The sequence below is a fragment of the Jaculus jaculus genome, chromosome 4 (genome assembly GCF_020740685.1).
Source record: "Jaculus jaculus isolate mJacJac1 chromosome 4, mJacJac1.mat.Y.cur, whole genome shotgun sequence".
Lineage (NCBI taxonomy): Eukaryota > Metazoa > Chordata > Mammalia > Rodentia > Dipodidae > Jaculus > Jaculus jaculus.
The window spans coordinates 5,810,322-5,822,738 of NC_059105.1; the positions used below are offsets into that span (position 1 = coordinate 5,810,322).

Below are 12,417 nucleotides of genomic sequence, written 5' to 3' on the forward strand. Positions count from 1 at the left end.
TCCATCCTCTTCCTCCTTTTCATGCCCCGATTCTCCTGACTTCCTGTGCACTCTAGGGTTGCAGTCATTCATTCATCATCGCCCATGGCATCTGTCACACACACAGAAGGCAGTTAGAGCTGCCCAATATCAGAGGCTCATAAGCCAGGAGGGAGTCAGCAAGGAGCCATGGCCTAGAAAGGTAAACGGTAGCATGTGGACAACTAAGTGTTCAAGGACAGCCAACTTCACTCCAGTCTCTCTTCTTGCTTTCACCCTTTGTTTTCGTTTGTATTTGTGGGGCAGGGTTTCCCTGGAGCCCAGGCTGACCTGGAACTCGCTCTGTAGCCCAGGCCGGCTTTGCACTCACTAGACTCCTCCTACCTCTGCCTAATGAGTGCTGGGGCTAAAGGCGTGCACCCCCAAACCCGGCTACTCTGATCTTTATTCTTTATCGTTGCTCACTTGGTGGCATTAGGCAAAAATTCCATATATCTTAGGTGGGCTGTGTACAAGTGTGTACTCTACGAGCCTGGGATGATTCTGCGTAAAAGTACTCTGTGTGAACAAAAAAAGCCTGAAACTGAACCCCAAGAGTTTAACTAATCTGCAGAGAAATATTTTTCTCCCATCTTATGTATGTTTATTTTCTCACTGAATAACTTCAAAATAAAGGCACTCAGAGCTGATAAGAATATCAATAATCTAGGAAACAGTTTGTGCTACCTGGAAATACTTTCCATACATCATACTACTGGAGAATATTTTATTCTTATTTCTTAAGCTTATCTTATGTGCAGATTCGGCTCACAGCAACCACCGATTTTTTTCTGCCTGCTTTCCTTCCTGCACCATCCTATAAAATGATCGTTAGTTCCCATCATAATCGTCATGACGTCTTGCCCTAGAGGACTCTGAACTACTTTCCACAATTCATTTTTCATAAGTGCTAAACTTTAACCAGAATGTCTGGATAAAAGGTAGCAGGGTGCCTTGCAGGTGCAGCCAAGCTGTCGAGGTGTTTACCTGAGCCAGGGGAACCATGACGTGCTGTGAGGGATGGACATCTTGCAACGGTTTCAGCCTGCTGGTTCTGCTGCTGCTAGGAATAATTGTCAATGCCATACCTCTGGGTATCAGCTGGGTGGAGAGCGATGGAGATTTTCAAAACGTCATCTCTTGCTATGAGTGGTGGTTCCCAGGAATCATAGGAGCAGGTTTGATGGTAAGTAGCACTTGACTTGGAGAGGAGCCTGTGTTTTCACCTTCCTAGAGACTCACTCAGCCTCGAAGGCTGCTATGTCTTCTTAGGGTACATTTACATAAAGAAAATTGTGGTTCAGGCTAGGGAGCTTAGGCAAAAAAAGAGAAGTTGACAAAAATTGGCTGGGTTATTGTCTCTCACATTTTCTTTCATATAAGATGGCTCTTCTGAACTATACTGGTTAGTCCTAGGGACATTTTTCTTTTCTTTTTTTTTTTTTTAAATTTTATTTATTTATTTTTTTGATTGAGAGACAGAGAGAGAGAGAGAGAGAGAGGAAGAGGCAGAGAGAAAGAGAGAATGGGTGTGCTAGGGCCTCTAGCCACTGCAAACAAACTCCAGATATGTGCACCTCTTGTGTATCTGGCTTATGTGGGTCCTGGGGAATTGAACCAGAGTCCCTAGGCGTTGCAGGCAAATGCCTTAATCACTAAGCCATTTTCTCAGCCCCCATATTTTTCTTTTGTATGATTTTCCTTTAATTTTTTGTTTCATTTTTATTTATTTATTTATTTAAGAGTGACAGACAGAGAAAGAGGCAGAGAGCGAGAGAGAAAGAAGGAGAGAATGGGCATGCCAGGGCCTCCAGCCACTGCAAACAAACTCCAGATGCATGCACCCCCTTGTGCATCTGGCTAATGTGGGTTCTGGGGAATTGAGCCTTGAACTGGGGTCCTTAGGCTTCACAGGTAAGCACTTAACTGCTAAGCCATCTCTCCAGCCCATTATATGGTTGTTTTATGTGGTGCTAGGGATGGAGTTCAGGGCCTTGTACAATCTAAGTATGAGCCTGACCACTGAGCTACATCCCCAGCCCTGTGGAGCATTTTTTTTTCACATATGTATGTGTGTATGGTGCATATGCATGTATAGCTTGAGTGTTTCCGTGTGGGTTCAGGTGCGGGTGGAGACCAGAGGTTGACATCCCATTTCTTTCTCCATCTCTTAACACCTTATTTACAGAGGCACGGTTTCTCCTGTGAAACTGGAGCTCACCATTTCCGCTGGTTTAGCTGCCAGCTTGCCTCAGTGATCTCCTGTCTCTACCGCCTGAGCATTGCGATTACAGACAGGCCACCACAGCCACCTGGTATCACCATGCATGCTCTGTCTGCACGTTTGCATGAGCCATCCCCCCAGCATGCCCCCCCTTAAATCCATCCCCTCACCTTTCCTTTGCTCATTATCAGTGTTTAAGTATAAAGAGTGACTACAACAGGAGCCGGAAGTTGCTGGATAGGAATGAGAAGCATTTCCGAGCACAAAGCTATCCTGGACATGGTGTAGTGAGGCATGGATGTGATGTGACCTTAATCTCTAGGGAATAGCCTAAGACTCACTGAATGAAATTTTGGGTCTCTGACCTCAAGGACTTTTTGCTTTGGCTACTACATAGATCCCAGAATGCCACAGAGCCTCATGGTTCAGTGACCACTACTGGGTCTTCGTGTAGCAATGCCAGCCTTTCTGCATCTGACGGATGGCACCTTCTGAACAGTTCTCAGCAGCGCCTAAGTGAAAATAGTCCATTCAAAATAATTTGGACAGCTCTCTGTATATAGTGGCACTGTGAAAAGCCCCGTGAGCCAGACATGGTGATGACACATACATCTCCTGTATTCTTCACTTAGGGAAGGCATGGAGTTGAGGGAGAGAAGAGAACAGAAGAGAAAGAGAAAGACATATACGTTTACTGACTACACGCCAGGTGCCCGTTACTGGGCCCATGCTCACAATGCCACCTTGTTACAGCTCTGCAGCCAGCTGGGAGCGGCGATCACCTGGGTTTTACAGAACAGCAAAAAGAAGGCTAGGGATGTTCACGAGGTCACACAGTGGGTGTGAAACCCGATTCCAGACTTATCTGACTCCAAAGCTGGTTACGTACTACAGTCCTCAACTTCTGACTCAGGAGCATAGAGATGAAAGATAAAAATCTGTAATTTAACTCATAAAGTTAAGGGACCAGGAAGCTGAATCACAGAAAGATTATAAACACCCATGAAACAGTTTCAGACAACCTGTACTTCCTTGATCCATAGATAAATCCATTTAACCACCCTCAATAAATATTAACCAACACCAGGCTATCCCCATTCCCTAGTCCATACAGCATGTCTTGAGCATGGAGCCCTTGGAGAGCCCGATGCACCTTCCAGCCCACACTGTTGGCTAGTACCAGAAGCAAGCAGGTGGGCAGGAGAAGGGCAGGCGAATGCCAGTGAGTTTTCATGATCCTTGCTTCTAAATAGAGTGTGGAGGCATATGCTTTCCATAGGGCATTACATCCCTCCATGTATGTCAAAGTACTGATTACTTCAAACTATTGACTTGTCAATCCACTTGAAAAGATGAAGCTCATAAAGGAAAAATCATGCCTTGTGATAGGCATTTTGGCTACAGGTCTTGTACTCTTTTGAAAACTGCCTTAACCTTTCAAATTAAGATGGTTCTAGGAAAGGGGGATTTTGTAGGAAGCTGCGAATAATACAAACTCTGAAATTCATTATTGATTACTGCATGAAAAACAAGTATTTTATGATTTTAAGATTTGCTCCTTGTATCTTCAGAAGTTATGATTAAGGCGTCATGTGGTATATTATCTTTAACTTATTATCTGCTAAGGGAAAAATCAGTATTAATGTTCAATCATTAAACATAGTTACAATGTTTCCTTGAAAAAAGTAAACAGAAAAGCTATTTTATACAAGGTTAATTGTAAGCCTGATCCATGCCTTTTATTGCCTCACTCATTCATTATGTCATTTATTAACGTCAGTTACTAAAGTCTTACCAGAAAACAAAGTGTAGAAAGTTAATTAGAAGACTGTGCACGAGAAGCAATCGCAAGTTTCCAAGTATATGAGGTGCTGAGCTTTGTGTGTTACTCTCACGTTTGTGTTTAGAGGGATCCCCAAAGTCTGTTTTAACCACCTACGGGTCTTGTCTTCTGTAGTTTCTCATAAAGTTACCCAACTTACTTCTAAAACTGGAGGAAAGTATGGTGTTCTGCAAAAAAATGAACTTCTTTTTTATTTTTGTCTTGTTTTTCAAGGTAGGGTCTCACTCTAGCTCAGGCTGACCTGGAATTAGCTCTGTATTCTCAGGGTGGCCTCGAACTCACGGCAGTATCCCGAGTGCTGGGACTAAAGGAAGGCACGCACCACCACGCCCGGATGAACTTCTTTATGAAAACAAGACTAGCAGACTTTTAATTACACAAAACCTCATGCATTGAGATATTCCGAGGGATGGAATCAATCAACTCCGTGTACAAATGTAGACAATGATAATTTGTCAATTTTCTCAAATAATTTACGTTACACCTTTCCACTGGTCCTGGTGGTACACACCTGTAATTAGGAGCTCCCGGCTAGCCTGGGGCCACAGAGCAAGTACCACATCGGCTTGGGCTAGAGAGAGACTCTACCCTGAAAAACTTAGAAACAGAACAAAACGAAAGCTCCACTTCTCAATGACACGCAACTCCCTTTAGTAGGACTTTGTAGTCACCGCTGCCCAGGGTTTCTCGGAAGTGGAACGCAGGTCGCGAGAAGGCGGCAGCGCAGCCGCCACGGAGCGCAACCCTGCAAGGCTGGAGATCAGCAGGCACCACGGCCACCGGGGCAGGAAAGGGACGTGAAAGCGACAGGGGCCTGCGAGGCCAGGCCGACGACCCGGCGACCCGAGCGCGCCAGCGCGGGGAGCGGGGCAGGCGACGCCGGCGAGGCGCGCTCGTCGCTCAGTGCGCACTGTGGGGACTGGGTCAGTGGCTGAAGCTGGAGTAATTCTAGAGAGAGAGCTCAGTGGGTGAGGGGGCAAGTTTTGGGTGACATAACCAATTCTTTCAAAGCTCTTCCAAAATAACGCACATATAAGTCACCCTAATCTATTTAAAATCCAAGTTTCAGCCGGGCGTGGTGGCGCACGCCTTTAATCCCAGCACTCGGGAGGCAGAGGTGGGAGGATCATCGAGAGTTCGAGGCCACCCTGACACTACATAGTTAATTCCGGGTCAGCCTGGACCAGAGTGAGACCCTACCTCGAAAAACCAAAAAAAAAAAAAAAAAAAAAAAAATAATAATAGGGCTGGAGAGATGGCTTAGCGGTTAAGCGCTTGCCTGTGAAGCCTAAGGACCCCGGTTCGAGGCTCGGTTCCCCAGGTCCCACGTTAGCCAGATGCACAAGGGGGTGCATGCATCTGGAGTTCGTTTGCAGTGGCTGGAAGCCCTGGCGCGCCCATTCTCTCTCTCTCCCTCTATCTGTCTTTCTCTCTGTGTCTGTCACTCTCAAATAAAAATAAATTAAAAATAAGTAAATAAATAAATAAAATAAAATCCGAGTTTCTGTAGATGACTCAGAACACCCAGGAAACTGAAGCCTTCCTACCTGGTATCTTGACTCTCTCCCTTTCAGTCTTTCTGGTTGAAACCTGATCTCAAGGTCGGCCAGGAGGCCTTTGTCAGGTTTTGTTCTCTTCAGCCTTGATTTCCCGCAACTGGTGGTAAATGGGAGGTGCGGATGAGTGTGTCGTCATCTGAGAGGCGGTAGCGCTCATCTTTCCTGTCATGTGATTTCCAGGTCATTCCAGCAACAGCGATGTCCTTGGCAGCGAGAAAACGAGCGTGCTGCAACCACAGGACCGGGGTGAGTACCCGCAGCCACGCAGCGGCCGTCACCGGTACCGACAGCTGCCCGCCCGCCCCGGGCCTCGTCTGACGAGCACGCTGGGTGGGATGACTATACAACACAGTACCACGGAGAGGGAGGAGGCTATTATTCTTTTAGCACAAGCTAGCCATTAATAAGGTCAATCTTCAGTCCATTTAAAAAAGCAAAAGATTTTCAAAACATGGGGGTTTATGTCATATTCAGAGCTATAGTCAATCAATTTCATAACTTACTTACAGAAAGGCTTTAGTCTTACAGTATGTACAAAATAAAAATGAGGACAAATATAGTCTCAGTTCTCTGGTCTGCAGGGTCATAATAGTAATTGTCTTTCCTAAAAGACACCAATTATTCTTCAAACATTTAACACCGCCTATATATACAGTAGTGGCTAAGTTGAATATTACTTTCAGATATGTTATCAGTACTACTGAACCCTCTGAAATCCTGATGTGGGCAATAGTAAGACATGGGTTTATTGACCAAGAAACTTGCTAATTTGCTACTGTAGCACGAATGAATGAATGGTTGTATTTCCCAGACTCACAGTCGTGACACTATTTATGCCATGAACGTGACTAGTAGGTGACATGGAGGCCTCTCCTATTCCCTAAGGCTAGATCAGTGACAAGCAGTCACAACTGTCTGAGTGGTCCTCAAGATTCCACACCAGAATTCTTCGTGTGCATCCAGGGGGATTCAGGGTGTGTAGCAGATCATATATATGTGTATATATGTATACATACACACACACACACACACACACACACACATATTGGTTTTCCGAGGTAGAATCTCACTCTAGCCCATACTGACATGGAACTCACTATGGAGTCTCAGGGTGGTCTCAAACTCATGGTGATCCTTCTACCTCTGCCTCTGAGTGCTGGGATTAAAGGCGTGCGCCACCATGCCCAGTTTATATATATATATATATATATATATATATATATATATATATATATATATATATATTATTTTTAAATGCCTGTTTCTGACATTCAGCATCTATCTAGGATTACGATAATTACTTTAGTCACAGTATTACCAATTCGTCTCTGTTTCTGCTCCATTGCAGTAAGTTTATCCTGCCACTTTCCTTCATAGGTTTATTTTATTTTTATTTTTTGGTTTTTCGAGGTAGGGTCTCACTCTAGCCCAGGCTGACCTGGAATTCACTATGGAGTCTCAGGGTGGCCTCGAACTCAGGGCAATCCTCCTACCTCTGCCTCCCGAGTGCTGGGATTAAAGGTGTGCGCCACCACGCCCGGCTTCTTCATAGGTTTATTTAAAATATTTTTATTTATTTGACAGAGGGGGCAGAGAGAGCAAAAGACTAGGCACTCCAAGGTCTTCTGACACTGCAAACAAACTCCAGACACATGTGCCACTTTGCACATCTGGCTTTACCTGGGTGCTGAGGAATTGAACCCTGGCTGTCAAGCTTTCCAAGCAAGAGCCTTCACCCATGGAGTCTGCCCTCCACCCCTCTTCACTGCTTTACCTTGAGCCACTTCTGTGTATTCACATTCACAACACGCTGATACACTTCTGATGAGATTGGGCACGTTCATGGTCGTATGGCTGTAGACCTGATCTACTTCTGAATTACTGAACAACAACAAAAAAATCTAATTAAAAAATCCACCTAGTTTTTCTCAAATCATATTTCCATTAAAAATTTTGCACATGCCCTTTCATGAAAAGGAATCATGTCTTCTTAGGTTCTTTGTTCTTGGAAGACAAGTCATGCTACAGCAAAATCTTCTTCTTCCATGCCGAGCACCTGCCACCATGTCGCTCATGCTCCGTGAAGAGTGCCAGTTATTTAAACCGTTTATTTCTCATGTCACAAAACCTTCTTGCTCACCTGCAGGCAGACAGGTGTCAGGTCAGACCAAAGCACCAGAAACATGTCCTCCCCTCTTGGGAGGTCAGGTAAGGGATCACCAAGGCTTGTCCCATTTTTATTTTTATTTATTTGAGACAGAGAAAGGAAGAGAGTGAGAGTGGGCATGCCAGGGCCTCTAGCCACAAACAAACTCCAGATGCATGTGCCATCATATGCATCTGGCTTACGTGGGACCTGGAGAATCAAACCTGGGTCCTTAGGCCTCACAGGCATGTGCCTTAATTGCTAAGCCATCTCTCTAGCTCTTGTCCCATTTTAACTGCTCTTGTTTATTTCCTCCTATTTAACTGCTTTTGGCTCCTTCCCATTTTGTTTCTCTCAATTCAAAATGGCTTGTTGAATCATCTGAACGAATCCCCTTGCTGAAAGAGACACAGAAGCCGGGAATCCCTTTGTGTAGCCGGATCCCTTTGCAGTGACAAGTCAGAAACAGCAGATGAAAAAATGCACAGGGGCGCTGTGCGAGAGTCAGGCTTTGCACTTGATTCCGCATCCATTATTTCTCCTTTTTTTTTTGTTTTTCGAGGTAGGGTCTCACTCTGGTCCAGGCTGACCTGGAATTAACTCTGTCGTCTCAGGGTGGCCTTGAACTCACGGCGATCCTCCTACCTCTGCCTCCCGAGTGCTGGGATTAAAGACGTGCGCCACCACGCCCGGCGCTCCGCATCCATTATTCTGTGCTTTCAGCCGGCAGAAGAGCTGCTAGAGCACCAGTGTCGCTAGATGAGGTCCCTCACGCGCCTGTCAACACCCCTGAGCTCGTTTTCCAACAAGGGAGAAAGCCCCTCGTCTCTACCTCTTGGGCTGGTCAAAGGCTTGGAGGACACAGTACACATACGGCTCACACAGCTCGGCATACTTGTGCAGCCAACTGCTCTGCCTGCTCACCAAAGGAAGGTGTACAGTCCTTACTGTCTTACTCAAACCAATCACCAGACCAGCACAACTTAAGGGAGGAAAGGACTTATCTAGGCTTATGGTTTCAGGGAATTCACATTCCGTCATGGCGGGGAAGGTGTGGTGGCAGGACCAGGAGGCTGGCTGCTCAGTGTACTCAGTGAGGAAGCAGAGAACTATGAGGAAGGGAGGGTGAGGTGCAAAACTCCAAGTCCCACCCCAGTGACCCACTCCCCCGCAGCACGCCTCCATTTCCACAACTTTCCCAAGTAGTTCCATCAGCTTGGGACAGTGTTCCAACACACGGACCTATGAGGGACACTGTATATCCAAACCAGAGCAGAGGTCTGAAGTCACAGCCCAGGAGGGCTGTGGGAGCTGAATTCTTCCATTGGGAGAGAAGGGCGTGTGTCCTGCTTCACTTCTGATTTTGAAATAATCGTCACCAACAACATCAAACATAGAGCTTATAATTTTTGGTAACAGATCACATGTGCAGTAGCTTTAATTTCCAATGCCAAATCCCATGCCTTTCCTGTGTTTTTGGCTCTGGCTCATGAAACGAGACACCTACAATCTTTCCCTCCAGCCCAGTAGTCCTTAACTGTGGACAAACTCACCTCTCCCCACATGTCCCGAAGGGGATGCTTAATGTTTACAGAGCTGTCTGGCTTGTTCTGGGTTGAGGAATGGAGTGCTACCAGCACGTAACAGGTAAGGACCAGGGATACTGCTGCGTATCCCACACTGCATAGGCCAGGGCCCAACAGTAGAACAGGGTGCTGGGCTGGGAGGTCACGCTCGTACCTCTGCTGTGGGTTGACCACTGCAGGAGGCTGGCCACCTGCCATCTCCAGCATCAAGGCCAAATTTGGATGGAAAACTTGGGAGCCAAGAGGCCAGCAATCAAAATGTGGGTGGTTGAGATCTAATGGAGGCTCTGTGGGGTAGCTGTACACACGAGAGGGAGGAGTCAGAGCTCAATGGCCAGATGAGTGGGCAAAGCTCAGGAATACAGAGGTTGAGAGGTTTCCAGACAGTGCCAAGCCCAACACCTTTTACCAAGTGTAACAGACTGCGTGTGCCTTACCGTTTTCACCTAAGCAAACTGTGATCTTGCAGATGTCTCCTACCTTTTGACATTGTGCCACGACATTACACCATGCACAAAGATCATGCCTAAGAACAGTACAATTTAATTACAAAAAGCAAACAAACAAACAAAACTCAATGTTGTGACTTTATCATCATGTGTCGCGCCAGATGAGGCCCGTGGGTTGTAACTCAGACCTGCCTCCTAGAACCGGCCTGGAGCACCGCAGCACCTCCCTCAAGGTCTCGTGTGCTGCCACAGACCTGGAAGCAGAGGACACAAAGAAAGGGTGCAAATGTTGTTTTCTCTTCCAGATGCTTCTCTCATCGCTTCTAAATGTCCTCACGGTCACTGGTGCTCTGTACTGCATGTTGGTATCACTCCAGGCTCTCTCAGAAGGTCCTCTCGTGTGTAACTCTCAAGGCAACAGTACTGTTACCTGTGAATTTTCATTGAAAAACTTAACGTAAGTGACTTTCGCCATCACACTGCTACATGCAGCTGTAGCTCAGACTCTGCAGCATGGAGCATAAACTGCTGTTTTTCTTTGTGGCCAAGCCTGGGTCAAGCATGCTGTGGGACTTAGCACCTTATTCCCACAGGCAGCTGCACACACAAAAATGAAGGGACTTCATCCCCATTGCTCTGGTAGGACCTCATCTAAAAGGACCCGTTGTCCTCAGTTGGTCTAAGCTGGTCTTGAAAGAAATAGGCAGATAAGAGTATGGGTGCACCAAGGTCTCCTGCCACTGCAAATGAATTCCACATGCTACTTTCTGCATCTGGCTTCACGTGGGTACTGGGAAGTTGAACCAGGGCTAGCAGGCTTTGCGGGCAAGGGCCTTAAATGCCAAGCCATCTCTCCAGCCCTGTGTGTATGCCTCTTAAAAACATTCTGAAAATACACCATCTGCAACTTCATTTTTCATGCCTGGGGAATAGTAAATGCCTAAGGGAGCAGGGAATTCTGCACTTATGAACAAATTAATGACCAAATTAAATTTGAAAGTCACAGGTGTGTATTACCTTTCTGAGTTAAAAATGAAACAAAACCCCTAGAACTTTAATCTCAGCACTCAGGGTGCTGAGGTAGGACTGATGTGAGCCTGAGGCCCCCCTGAGGCTACACAGTAAATTGCAGGTTAGTCTGGGCTAGAGTGAGACCCTACCTCAAAATAAAACACAATAAAATGTAGAGCTTTGAAGTTTAATAAAAATACAAGGGGTGGAGTCATGTAGACATATTACATACTACAGATAGAAATAAAAGTATTATGTCATGTAATAACACATAATCCTGGAACTTACATATAAATGGTTCATTAACATGATTCCAAACCTGAACATAGATACAATTATCAGAGAGCAAAAGAACAGTCTAATTTATTCAATATTTATAATTTGGCTTACAAAACAAGATTTTACTTTTGTAGTTACATGAAAGCAATTGTTTTTCCCATTTTCTCTTACATTAAAAAAAAAAAAAAAACTCTCAAAGTTTGAGTAGCAGTTCTTGTGAATCTAAAACCCAAAGAAATTCCCCTAGCAGGAAGCTTAGTGATTTCAACCACAGATGCTATACGTGCTTAACCCTCAGGAATGAGCCTTCACACAGCAGTCTCCTATTCCAAGTACTGCAAACTGCTGTTCTCTGATCCAAAGGCAGGAGTGGTGCCGTCGAAATGCACATTCCTTAACAGTACTCCATCTTACTCTATGATAAATCAAAAAACGACCTCGAGAAACATGTGCTAGTCACGGTCAAAGAAAAGCTCCTCACTTTGTTACAGCAGACACACATCCTTTAACCACATCTGAAAGGCCTGGTGAGTAAATACGCCAGTCTGGCTGCCGAGCCGACGCGGAGCTGCAGTTCTGCATGGAGAAGGGAACTCCTGGGAAGGGCGGCTCCTCCACTTGCTTCCCCAGCCTTGGCCAGAAGTGCCTGCGTAATAAGTGAAGCCACGGGACCTTGTTGGCATTAAACCATTTCCACTGCAGCACAGGAAACAGTAATTTCAGGTGGTGTCCCTTAAGACCAGGTGCCCTGCAGAAAGGCTCGCTGAACGGTGCCATGTATGATTTTAAACAGAGGTTTGTAACTAATAGGGCATATGGATCTGCAGCCAGAGCCTGACAAACCTATAGCTTCAGGCACAATCCGGCAAATGTACATTCTAGTTTACTTCATTTGAGTTTCTTATTTTCTTTCCTTTCTCAGTACATTTAACCTTCCTTTTTTGTTTTTGTTTTCCAGAGACTTTGATCCAAAATCCTTTAATCTGAAGTGGTTCTTCAATGACACCTGTGGATCTCCCACTGGCCCGAGAAACCCCAGCATGAGCGGCAGCACCGTCAGTAACTGGAGAATACCAAGCTCCAACTCTGAGGCAGACAGACACAGGATTTTCCACTTCTCCGTATTTCTGAGTCTACTGCTTGTTGGGATCCTCGAGGCCCTGTTCGGCCTCAGTCAGATACTCATTGGTCTCCTTGGCTGTTTATGTGGTGGTGTCTCTAGGCGAAGGGGTCAAATTGTGTAGTTTAATGGTAATCCAACAGAGTATCATCACCTGGAACAATCTGAGAATTCCACTTAAA

At 45.7% G+C, this 12,417-nt stretch overlaps 1 protein-coding gene across 1 annotated transcript; it reads left to right on the forward strand.

Moving 5' to 3' along the window:
- The first annotated feature begins 1,021 nt into the window (after window positions 1–1,021).
- Tm4sf20 (transmembrane 4 L six family member 20) lies at window positions 1,022–12,359 on the forward strand. The gene is made up of 4 exons (XM_004662868.2): window positions 1,022–1,204; window positions 5,825–5,890; window positions 10,131–10,282; window positions 12,074–12,359. The coding sequence occupies exons 1-4, from the start codon at window positions 1,022–1,024 to the stop codon at window positions 12,357–12,359; spliced, it is 687 nt and encodes a 228-aa protein (XP_004662925.1).
- The last annotated feature ends 58 nt before the right edge of the window (window positions 12,360–12,417 follow it).